The sequence below is a fragment of the Rhinolophus hipposideros genome (assembly GCF_964194185.1).
Source record: "Rhinolophus hipposideros genome assembly, chromosome: 6".
Lineage (NCBI taxonomy): Eukaryota > Metazoa > Chordata > Mammalia > Chiroptera > Rhinolophidae > Rhinolophus > Rhinolophus hipposideros.
Window position 1 is genome coordinate 5,866,144 of NC_138052.1, and position 13,544 is coordinate 5,879,687.

Consider the following 13,544-nt stretch of genomic DNA (forward strand, 5'->3'; position numbering starts at 1 on the left):
GCCATCAGCAATCAGTGGGTGTTTCTTACTTGCTTCCTTTACATTTGAGTTTGTAAAATTTTTAACTTTGAATAAAGTAGTTACTAAAAGCACATGAACTAAAAGAAAAAAAGTAATAGAATATGTCATATGCTGTCCTCTAATGGGGGTTATATTTCTTTCTTCATCTGTCATGGTTTTCATATCTGGCAGAAACGAAGGTATAAGTGATTAAAACATTTTTATGATTATAAGGCATTTACTTGATTAATAACCTGCATAAGTGATATGATTTACTATTAAAATATTTTTTTTAAATTTATATTGCTGTTTTAATTCTACTTAAACATCACATTTTATTTCTCAGAAGAAGTTTGCTAGTCATCAAAATTTAGTGTTTGTGAGGTTTTTTTTTGGTGGAATCGATTCAAGTAATTTGCAATTTTCATAAATTATATTCATGCCAAAGTTTAATTTATCTTCAGGCAGTATTTATGAATCTTTCAGGCTGAAATGTGTATATAAAGATGGAATAATTTTTTGATCCTTTCATGCAAATTTTATGTAGCTATGAAATTATCATATGTCCTTAATATGTGATAAACTTTCTGCAAGTCAACAGGGAAAAAGAGGCACTTGTGTTTCATGGCAGGTTTTTATCTGCAGATGTTTCCATTAAATTGCTCACAAAGGCAATGGGTTGTGAGAGCATGTGGATGGGTCTGGAGGAAATATCTTGCTCAAGGTGGAGCCAAGGTCAGCTGTGGCTAGAGCACCTGCTTCTGTTATGTTTCTCTCCAATAAATTCTATCTTAGATGTTACTCTGCTTTATCGAATTTGTCTTAATGTACTTGAAGAAGAAAAAATGCTGGTAGAGGTCACTTTAGTCCATTGGTTTGAATTTTTTGCTTAGTGTTCAGTGATACACTTGTTTAGAAATATCAGGTGACTGAAAAAGCTGAAGTTGCAATATTTCCATTTCTATAATTCAGTGGTTAAAAAAAAAACAACCACAAAAAAACTAAAGAACGAAAAACAAAACGATAAAAACCCTTTACTTAGCTATAGCAGTCAAACTGAAGGATTGCATTCCCCATCATTCAGAAATTTAGAGGAAATGGATATTTTTATTTGCTACACAGAAAAAGACATAATTGATATGTACTTCTTTACTGGGATGAAGTGAATGTGGCGGTACTTAAGTATTAATTTGGATGTATCTGTCTAGATACTTTTAGTCACTGAACTACCTTGCAATCAAAACAGCATTGTTCAGCATTGTTTAGGGGCATTGCTGCTGTGCTCATGAGTGCTTCCTGAGTACCAGAAATTGGTTTAATTTTACAGAATAGGGTGCACCTCTTAGCACCGTCCCTGCTATCTGAATGTGACAATTTCAAGTACTGACACATGAGTCAATGCATTCTGGATTCCCCAATTTTTTTTTTTTAACTTCAGTCTTTTATCACCAGGATAGTTACATTTGAAACCATGCCATTTCACTGATCACATTTCTTTGAAGGATTAGGAGAAACTTTATAACATGTAGCTTCTGAAATCTATGCTACAAGCTTGTCATTGTCCCATCTTTGACACGCTTGGTGGTATCGTTCTTCTGCTTTATGTTCCCTACTAAGTGGATAAGGCAAGAGAAGTCTGAGAACTAGCACCCATGGCTGACAATGAAATGAGTTCTGGGTAAGAATTCCCGGACAGCAGCCAACAGACCATGGGCTTTCGTAGAAACACAGTTATCCTAAGGATGCTCATTGTCTTTATCTGCAGAATGAAAATGAAGAGTCTGGTCACTGATTCTTTACAACTTGACGATCTGCTGTCTACATATACATATTAGGAATGATAGCATCTTTATCCTCATACCCACATGTATATAATAGCAAGGAAAAAGTCTCATTCTCCCCAACTCTGACATTGCGTCTTTCCAGATGTATTGCAGGCATACCGTGGACATTTTGTAAAGTGTTGGTCCATGAGTCTCATTTTTGTGTGGCTTTACATCCGTTTTACTTTTTTGGTCTTTCATGGATTTTTTTTTTTTTTCCCTTTGGCTCAGCTTCTTTATCTGTGTCAAAACAAACTGAAGTTACTCCCAACTTATAACTCCTTGGGGGAAAATACTACACTGACTTGATAAATCATAAAGTTGCAGAGCTCCCCAAAAATGCTGCTCCTGCTTTCACCCTGGTAGGGAATTATTATTCCCATTTTCAGGTGAATCATGTCAAACGTGGTGAGGACACACAAGAGAAATAGAGGCTCTTGCAACTTGCGCTCAAGGAGGATACAGAGAATTGAGATGTATCTCGGGAAACAATGAACATTTGTTCAGGTGACACACGGAGGTTTTCTAAGACAGCCTGTGAACGATGATATCCCATTTTTAAGAGCTGATTCATACTCAGTGCAAGGAAGCATCATCACGATGAACATGCTCCATACCTAGGACCAACTGAACAGTTTGATACAAAATTGCTTCCAGCGAGCCCAGCTTACCAACAGTATAAATTGTCAAGAAAAGTGATATGGCAGCCAAGGGATAAAATGCATATGTACATATTACTTGGTAGTAGAAACCATGTAAGAGACCAGGGGAAGAAAGCAGAATTGCTTAGTTTTCTTACTGACCAAAATTGTCTAATCAAATAGTTCATTTTAGGATTTTAGGGCTGTGAAGGTAAAGAGGCTAGAAGGCTAAGAGGGCCCAGTCTGACTCCTGCTTCTGCCATATAAAATCTATTTGATTCTTGACTCTGGACAAAACAATGCCTCTGATACTAAGTTTTCTCAACTATGTAATGTGAATAATATAAAGAATACCTTTTTCCCCATTGAGTATTCAGTAAGTTAATTATAAAGTTTCTAGCATATAACAAGTATGTTTGGTGTTTGTTTTTTCTTCTTAGAGGCATTGTTCTGATTCTCGAACAGCTTACAGATTTAGTATGAGCCTCAATTAAATAACTTTAATCTGCCTTAAGAATAAGTCTACAATTGTTTTTTGTTGATGTTCTTTCAACCTTACGTAAATGCTAGACAAGATGCACACAAGTAAAGAGAAAAATACTTTAGAGCAATTGAAAAATCAAATAACTGCAAGGGCCAAAAGGGCAACATGAATGAATGGTGTGGTCCTGGTGGGCAATGTGGCCAAGTAGAGCATGAGTGTCCTCTTTTAGAGGAGCTGACCCCAGTGCAACTGGGCTTCGTCAAGTAGGAAATCGGGTTCGTCGTGAACAGAACTTCTGATTCTTCAGTGGAAGACTTACTAGAACTTGTAAAATAGTTTTTTTTGTTGTTTGTTTGTTTGTTTGTTTGTTTTTTAAATTGGCAGTTAGTTAAAATAAATACAGGGTGGGCAGGAAATATGTGACTAGGGAATATATGTACATGGGAATGTATAGGGAATGTATGTAGGGAGTGCATGTGTGTATGTTTGTGACAGAAGGGATGGAGGAGGGTGAGCAGCCGAGTGCATGGGGAAGATACCACACCACATAAACACAAAGCACACTGAGAGGTTCACAATCAAGGCAGACCCTGGGGGTTGGGGAGCCATTAGCAGTTCAGAATGCCTCGTGCCCCGAAGTCAGAGCAGGAAGAGGGAAAGATAACTGGAGGCCAGGACTTGCATGGTATATAAGCTGTGCTAAGGATTTGGGCTTATTCTCAGGACAATGATTACTCTCTGAAGAGTAGCAAACAGGACTGGCAGAATCCAATTTTTACATGTGGTTGAGCTCTCTGATTGCAAAGTGGTGAATGGAAGGACCGAATCAGGGCTGAGAATAGGACAATCAATGAGAAGGCTATTGCTGGGATTCGAATGCTGTGAGGGAGATTGTGCTAAGACCATGCTCTGGAGAGGCAAAGAAGCAGATGGATCCAGGGATAACCGCGAGAGCAGACCCAGCAGGCTGGGCTGGAAGAGAAAGGTTGTGGGTGAGAAGGAGGAGGAGAGATCGTGGCGCTCTTCTGTACACTATTTATGTTTCACGGAGATCCACACCTCCAATGCTCCTGTACACAGAGTAGGTCACACTGTCGGAAAATGGAGAGTGCTAAGACCTGACTGGATGTCATTATGTGGGTGGAGCACATCTTTTTAGAATGAGTCTATACTTAGTCCACACACTACTTCTCCATAAAGAAAAAAAAAAGATCCTACCCTCCAGTTTTTTCTCCCCTGTAAAGAATAAAAAGCAGTCAGGTAAAAACTGAAATTTAGTTCATTTGCCATTTAGTTTATAGTTCATTGTGTCACTGTGTTTTGTCAGCTTCTGGGATTAAAGTGAACCTCTCTTTTTGGGTCATTCTCACCATACTCTCCCTAGGTCTCTAACCTCAAGGAGGGTATTTCTGTCAAAGAAACCACCCCAGCCACCTTCTCCAGTTATGAACTTGGCTAAGTCGCATGCAAGAAAATGTGCAATTGATCCTCTATGTTTTCTGCTAGAAGAAAGGAAAATGACACTAAAAGATATATGAGTGTTATTCAAATCCACCGCAGGAAGTGACTGCAAGATAAGGGAAAAAAATAGAACGAAACGTTTTACTACATATATCGTCCCCTCTTTATTCTACACAATCTCTAGGAAAGAAATAGTGAAACTTCCTCTATGATCTGCTTATACTTATAATTGATTTAGCTTGCGGTTCAAGGAGATTTACCCACTGAAATTGAGACAGACAGCAGAATGCAGTTTGGGTTTGACCTCTTGGCTGGTCTAGGTATCAATTACTAGAACTGAAGATATGATGGAGTTTCATCATTACTTTAGAATAAAAGACTGGATGAGTTATTTTGGAACGTTGTGTGTTTAGATGTAAATGGTGACTGTCACACATATATTTATGGGTCTGATATCCTGGTGTGCTTCAGGGGAGGGAGAATGCTCCCTCTTCCCACCCTAGATTCCCACTATCCCCATTTCCATTATTTTCTTGTCCACCCTGCCAGGATGAATGATGCCAGAATTTATTTCAGTCACATATTCATTTCTTTACCTCATAGCTGTTTCTTGTTTAACATCTATATTCCCAGTTTGAGATAGGACATTTGGAATTCACATATGTATCCACCTTGGTGGGAATATATTACATCTGGTCATTTGCTAGACCAAGATTTACTAAAGTTGCAGCATGAAGGACTACAAATGATTGAGGCTCAGGAGAGTTGGTATAAAAATACATAAAATAAATGACAAACCAGTCCTGCCCTTGTTTCCCAACATACCTTCCCCTCCTTCCCATTATCCACATACATGGACTTGAGCCCAAAGCACTGAATTTGAAGTAGAACTAGAATTCTTCAAGGGCGGGCATGTGCCTTCTCTGGAACCTCCCAGAATTCCCAACACAAAATAAATATCTACTGATGGGCTTTAGCTTAATTTCTTGGCTTGTTGTCTCTCAATATATATATATATATTTTTTCCGCTATTAGAAGTTTAGGCTAGTAGAATCCTGAATATCCAACAGTAATAAAATACTCTGTCACTTTAAATGTACTCAATTCTTGAATAATCTGTAAGGAACATTGTGGATCTCTCTGAAGCCTTCAAGATGTATCCTCAGCAGAAAGTCGGATCAAAATCTTTTTCTGTATCCTGGAAGGAGAAATTTGTCTTCCAAATAATAATCTGGGAGTAATCTAGGATCAATCAGCATACCCCCCACACACACACACCGGAGTGCCAAAAAAATGTATACACATTTTCAGAGATGTTATCTCTGCTCAAGCAGTAATTCGCTATAATCAGAAGTGTCTGGACACTGATGGTAACCACTTTGAGCACCTCTTGTAATTGCAGAAGTTAAATGTGACTTGTACTCATCTTTTGTTATTGAGATATATATATATATATATATATATATATATATATATATATATATATATATATATATAAAATATATACTGAGTATTACAATTAATACAGTTCTTTTCTTTCCTAAAATGTACATACATTTTTTGGCAAACTCTGTATTGTGTGTGTGTGTGTGTGTGTGTGTGAACAACGTACCAGTTCAAGCTAAGGTGGGAACAAGAACAGAGGGAGAGCAGACGGCAAGCCCTCCCTGTGCTAGGCACCACCTAGCTCATTCATTTTCTCTGACCAAAGCTGCTCGTATATATACTGTGGTCTCCTTTCTTTTAATAAATAAATTATGCATATGGTGAAGTGAAATGTCATGTGTAGGTTCTGTATTTAATGTCTCGATGGCCTCTGAAGCGTGGTTCCCTCGTGGCCTGTGACCCTTCTGAGCCTGGTTATCTTGTGGCACTTATGGACTCAATCTGCCCATTTCAAAAGGAAATGCATGCATGCCCACTGCCCGGACACCCTCTCGTCCACGTAGTGAACACAGGCATCTGTGTAAGATTTGTCTTCCTGTGGATTGATCCAGCATTTCCCGGATTAAAATGATCAAATGAACAGAATTCTATGGGGGAAAAAAACAAAACACAAAAACAAAACCACTGTGAGGGTTCAAGAGATGGGATAGCAAAGAGCAGTGATTGAGGACGTACTGTATTCCTAGATCTTAACTAGGCCTTACAGTGAGCACATCAAATAGATTTCCTTTACAGATCAAGCAGCTGAGTTTGGGTGAGTCGGTGGTCGGTATGGCTGTTCGGCCAGTACGGTGGAGTTTGGTGCCATGTCAGCCTGGTCCTCACGCCCCCTGCCTTTCTAGGCCACTGCACTGTGCTACACAAACATTACAGTTTTCTAACTCGATGAATCTAACAGCTTTTAACATTGCCAGAGGTTATATTCCCACTCTGCACGTGATACTTCAGATAAATGTCTGCTGTGGACGAAAAGCACATTTTATTTCATTTGCAAGGGATATGACAAGTTCCTATCGTAAAGTTTCTTTCTTAAATATGTAAAGTACAGGAATCCACATAAATTATAATCTTTAAAAAATTGTTTTTGATTGTGGGGAGGTATTTTTCCCAGCCTAAAAAGGCATGCATTTCTCCCAGGCTCTCGAAATTCCTAATTCTCACTGGAAGCTTCAATTGAAAAGTCCACCACAGCATGACAACAGAGCAATGTTAACTTACCAATGCTGATATTGAAATGAAAAAGCTTGAACCCTATGGATGAAACCTCGCATATCTGTTTTTCCTTTTGTGTTTCCTTACTTAGGGGGAACGTCATCAAAGCAGAAAGGCTTCCTGGGATGCATCCGTTCCTTACACTTGAATGGGCAGAAACTGGACCTGGAGGAGAGGGCAAAGGTCACGTCTGGAGTCCGGCCAGGATGCCCAGGCCACTGCAGCAGTTACGGCAGCATCTGCCACAACGGGGGCAAGTGTGTGGAGAAGCGCAGCGGGTACTTATGCGATTGCACCAGTTCTCCATATGAAGGGCCATTCTGCAAAAAAGGTACCACAGGCATTTTCATGTTCCCCTGGGCCTCGTTTTAGTGAATGCAGGCCGTGGCCAGGTCATAGAACCCCACGACCTTAGAGAGTCCTCAGATGACCATCATTCTGCCTCAGTTTCTCTATATTCTGAGACTGCATATCTCCTCAACACAATTACAAATGCTCACTGTCTGTGGACGCTGGCAGTGCAATTCTGCTGGATGGATAGTAACAGGACCACAGGCTCTCCATGGCCGAGAAGCAGCTAAGCACTCAGAGAGGTGGACTTATTTCTCTTGTATCAGACGGATCTCGCAGGGTGTCCTGACCTTTCCAGTCCTAACTCCTCAGTCCATAGGTGTAATCAACGAACCAGAGACTCTAGCCCTGGACGATCCTTACAGACCCTTAAGCCATCCTAAATCGTTTTTACAATAGAAAGAGTATAGATAAGTTAGCAAAGTCAGTACCACATATCTAGGAAAATCTCCCTATTCTGCAGGTGACTTGATTGGGGTCTGGGGCTTAAAAGCCCAGCCCCCAAATTCACATTTAGTTCATCAGGGCGCTGAGAATAGAACGCTGCTCCGGTGCCTTTCCACACCCCCTCCAAACCTCACAAGACCATTGCATTGACGGGAGCTAACCATGATGGGTGCACACCTTGCACAAGGAACGACGGTCATGGTGTAAGTTATTTAGAAAAATGCGGATAACTCTGAAAACTATAAAATCTCATTTTCTTTCAGTATAAATACTTGGTATGTTTCAAATAGTGGGACACAAGATTTGGTCTACTGTCAGACTTTGCAGAATTTTTAAGTTTATTTCAACTAATAAAAATGTTGAATAAATAAACAATATTTCAAGAGCAGCATTTAAACTATTAAAGTGTTTTAATCACCATTTGAAACACCATCTGTGTACAAACAGTTATAAAAGTTCTTGTCAATTCATTGAGATACATTTCCCAAGCACCTCTCTGAAACAAGGCTTTACATATTCAGTCCCACTTTCTGTTGGAACTGTAAAACAATAGGGAAAGAAGCGCTCAGCACTCGGCTTCGCTTCGAGGGATCTGTAATTTAAGCTCTTCATCCACCTGCACTGGCCTCATCCCCAGTTAGTATGAATTACTTGCTTGTTGTTATGGCTGGTCAAGCTCTTCATCCATTTGCACTGGCTTTCTCAGTGTGAATTACTTGCTTGCCATTGCTGGGAAGCTCCTTGGGAGAAAAATTAATGGTATAAATTTTAGGGCCAACAGAGTGTTGGGCCCTACATGGGAGCTTGGAATAAAGCAGGGCCAGTCCTGGTAGGCTCTACAAGTGAGCTAAGACAAGCAAAGTGCGACTGGGTTTTCCCACTGGGGAGGTCTCTGAACAACTTCCCTGAAAAGTTTGAATGCCACCTTTAGCCTGGTCCCACATGCTAAAAGAAACAAATACAGATTAAATGCTACCAGGCCCAGTCACTAAAGTATACTAGTATTATCTCATAAGATCTATATAACCAAGACTTTTGTAGAAAGAAAAAAGAATAGTTGACCTTTCTACCTTTAGCATGGACCGAAGATAATTCATAGTAGCTTCATAGAAGATTCAGTATCTTTTGACTGAATTTGTTGAAATGTCCTTTGTGCTCTCTCCCCCCTTTTTTATTTTGATCTATTAGCAAAATAGACAAATGTGTGCTTAGCTTTTTCAGCTTATTTCATATTTTACTGTTTCCAAACTTTCCCTCCTATTTCATAAATCTAAGGAAATGATTCTCTTTTTATTCAACAATTCCAAAGTTTGTAAGAAGAACCTTTTTACCAATTCTATTAGCCATGCCAATTGCCTCTGGAAAACGTGGCTTGGAACTGAAATGGAGCCATTAGCTACAACATGGCCCTGAACAAGGTTGCTGTCTATTGGGGCAATCTTCTATGCTAACTTACTATGACATGCATATTTTAGGGTGTGCAAACACTGGATAATATCTGGAGTTGAATTAAGGACATTTATCCATTTATCCATTATCCATTAGCTGTGCCTGGGTACATTGACCCACTTTCTGTTTGTGATTACGGTACAAAAAAATAATAATCATAAAATTAGCTTGTAACTATTGACTGAAACATTGCTTATCCCCAACCTAGAAGGGGAGGATGGTAATATCTGCTTTAATATATGACAATACTGAAGGTCAGGGAGGTTTAGTGATTTGCTAGTTAATGTCAGGTTGGAGGTCCATCCGACATCTGTTTGGTTCCCTTTTCCCCTTTACAACCCTAATTTTATTCTATATAGGAAATTAATAACAGGATTAAAATATGTACTTTTTGTTGTTGTTTTTTGTGCGTATGTTGTGTTTCTTTTTTTCTTTTTTTTTTCAATTGAGATGCAATTTACATACCATGATATTCAACTTTTTAAAATGTATAATTCATGGGTTTTTAGCATATTCACAAAGTCGCATAACCATCACCACTATCTAATTTCAGAATATTTTCATTATCCGCAAAAGAAATCTATACCAATTAGCAACAACTCCCCATTCACTGCTCCCCCACCCCAGTTCCAGTGGTTTCCCCTGGAAACCACTAATTTATTTTCTGTCACTATGGATTTGCCTAATCTAGATATTGCATATCAATAATATTATAGAATATATGGCCTTTCTGTGCCTGGTTTCTTTGACTTAGCATGTTTTCAAGGTTCATCTACATTATAGAATTTTTCAGTACTTTTTTCCCTTTTATTTCCAAAAGTGTATTCCACTGTGCGGATGTACTACATTTTGTTTGTTTTAACCACATATCAGTTGATGGTTTGGGATGTTTACATGTTTTTGTATGGACTTATGTTTGCTATTCCCTTGTGCATATACCTAGAGGTGGTACTGCTGGGTCATATGATAACTATATGTTTAATAATTTGAGGGGCTGCCAAACTGTTTTTCAAAGTAGCTGCTCCGTTTTACATTCTCATCAGCAATACAAGAAAATTGCAACTTTTCCACATCCTCACCAACACTTGTTATTGTCTGTCTTTTTAAGTATATACATTATATTGTGAATGTGTAAAATACTATTTCATTGTGGTTTTGACTTGCATTGCCCTCATGACTAACAATATTGATTATATTTGTATGTACTTATCTGCAATGTGTACATCTTCTTTGGTGAGATATCTATTCAAATGTATTGCCCATTTTTTTATTGTTTTATTCTTTTTATTGTGTAGTTGTAGGAATTCTTTATATAATCTGATTATAATTATCATATTTCATATATGATTTGTAAATATTTTCTCCATTTCTCACTTTCTTGATAGTATCTTTTGAAGAACAACAGTTTTTAATTTTGATGAAGTCTAATTTATTTATTTTTTATTTTTATTTTGTTGCTTGTGCTTTGAGAGTCATATCTAATAAAACTGTTGTTTGATCTAAGGCCATGAAGATTTATAGCTATGATTCCTTAAGTGCTTTATAGTTTTGACATTTACATTTAGTCTTGGATCCATTGTGAATTGATTTTTGTACATTGTGTGAGGAAAGGGTCTACCTTCATTGTTGCATATATGATTCAGTTGTTTCAACACCATTTGTTGATGTGTGCTTGTCTTTAGCCAGGGTCCACCCCCACCACTACTTTAGCAATCTGGGTATGACTGTCATGGTATTGTCATTTAACTTATTTTCAAATTAAAAACATTAGATAACATGTTTGGAATTTTAATTGGAAATCCATTTGAAAGTCTAGAAAAATAAAACCACAAGCTACTCAAAATCAGCCATTAAAAAAATTTGTTTTCCTTCTTGCTTTTTTCTTTGCATTTAACATAGCCGAGATATCTGTCTATTACATTTTAGATCCTGGATTTTATTTATTTCATTTAATAGACATTCTTATACAATTTGTTAGTATTAACAATTGCAATATATTTCATCTGGTGGAATTGCCTCTGTTTATTTAACCCATTCTATCACCAGAGCATTATAGTTTAGCAATATTGGAACTCTGGCACCAGCCGGCTTATGTTCAGAATTCGGCTCATCCACAATCTACTGCCCGAAACTGGTTATGTAATTCAACTTCATGATTCCTGAGTTTCTCATCTATAAATGTGAAAAGTGTGGAAAATTCAACAATCCCTCACAATGGGTTGTGGTGAGCATTCAATGAGCACTTCACAAAGCATTTGGGGTAATGCCTGATGTATAAAGTCTCACTAAATGCTTGCTGTTATTATTGTTTTGGAATTTTAAATCATCCCATTTTTTTACACATAGATAATACAATGATAAACACATTAATCAATTATTTCCTTAATGGAATTTCAGTGAAAAAAAGTATGTATATTTAGATACACTTTACTAATTGCCAAAAACATGTTGAAACAATTCTCTAATATTTACCTTCCTGACAACTTATATCATTATTTTACTGTTTATTACAGAAAAAAATAAATTATACAGTAGAGAGAAGAGATTACAGAACTCCCATGCACCCATTCTCTAGCTTCAACAGATAACAACTCATGACCATTTTTATTTAACCTATATGTTCACATTGTTTCTCTTCTTTTATTATTTTGAATAAAATTTCAGATATTATATCACTTTATAAATATTGTAATATGTACAATTAAAAGATAAGGACTCATAAAGATACATATCCACAGGACCATTATCATAAGAAAAAATAATAATGCATTTTAATATTATGCCAATTGTTTTATTTATTTTAATCTGTTTGATGTTTTTCTAAATTAGTTTCAGCTTGACTGATGTCTAGATAACCACTAGCCTACTCGATACGCAGGACTGGTCTTCATGTTTATGTTAATTCTAAATTCAATTCTATTAGCATTCTTAAGACAAGGCTATCATTTATTGAGTTCCTACTATGTGCCATATTCTTATATAATTTCTTCCAATTCGTCTACCCACGACAAGACTGAATTTATCCACATTTATGTTTCAGTAACGTGAGATTGAGTGGGTTGCTATGGGAGAACTAGAGAAGGGCACAGCCAGGTTCCAGCATCCAGGTCAATCAGACTGGTTCAGAGATGCACCCTCTCTCTCTTAGTTCATTCCACATTTTAAGGCCTAGTCAGTGTTGAGCTCCTCTTCTTCCCAGGCTACTCTGGTCCATCGAGACATCCGACTCTGGGAATCATTTTTCCTATCACGCACACATCACACCCTAGGCTACTTTCCATTGGTGTTATTTATTTATTTTTCTTAATGTGTTTCCTGTCTTTTCAGAATATAATCAGTACAGTTCCTTCCATCAGGTTTCTTCCATTCAAGAGGTATCACTAATATTGGCATTGTGGTCCTGGAGTAGCTTATGGTCATTGATAAACACCTTCAAGTTAAGGTTCTTCTTCTATTTATCCCACTGGTTTTGGATGTTCAGACAAATCAATCCGAGAACTTAAATATGATCAGAGAGCTTAAAGCCTTAGATTATAAAATACAAGAAACTGAGAAAATAGTAGAATTCAGATGTTTTGCTGAGTGTTCTTTATGTTGAAATTGACAATATATAAACACTAAAAATACCAGGGATAGGGAAAAAAGGAGGAGAGAGATTTGGTAGGATATTTCTAGTTAAGAAATACTTTCCATTTTAATTTCCTGTGTTAAGTATAAAGGAAAAAATGTCATAGTTATATCCATATTTAATAGGCTACGTAACAGAATGCTCTGAATTATATTTGCATGTGAATGCACACACAAACATCAAATAAAAATCGTTTCTGTGTTAACTAGGCAATAGTAGCTCAAAATGCAGGCTACATGTCCCCAAAGAAGTTTACTAAGGAAAGTCTTTGAATCAAGCTGATGATTAACCTGAATCCTCACTGTCGCAAATCTCTGCTTCACAGCTTTAAAATCAGAAGTACTAATGTTATGACCTGCATGATAAATGCAAAACTCTTAATTTGAAACTTTAGTAAAAGTGAACTGGTATTTCCAATATGCATAAATATGTAATTTTAATTTTTTGGCACTGTTACAGGCTGTTATAGTATTTTCACAAGAGTAGAACAAATTTGCAGTAGAATTAGAAAGCAAAAGCCAGGTTTAATTATGTTTTAGGTGCCACCAATTCAATCAGAGAATTCCATGGGGAATTAGGAACATTCCATATATCATTTGGAA

At 37.3% G+C, this 13,544-nt stretch overlaps 1 protein-coding gene across 4 annotated transcripts in view; it reads left to right on the top strand.

The window, feature by feature from the left end:
* Nucleotides 1-13,544, top strand: part of CNTNAP5 (contactin associated protein family member 5) — an 800,511-nt gene that overhangs the window by 676,098 nt on the left and 110,869 nt on the right. For all 4 annotated transcript variants that reach the window (XM_081051146.1, XM_081051149.1, XM_081051147.1 and 1 more), the window contains one exon: nt 7,159-7,398. In XM_081051146.1, the coding sequence (XP_080907272.1) occupies nt 7,159-7,398 (240 nt within the window). The remainder of the gene's footprint in view (nt 1-7,158; nt 7,399-13,544) is intronic.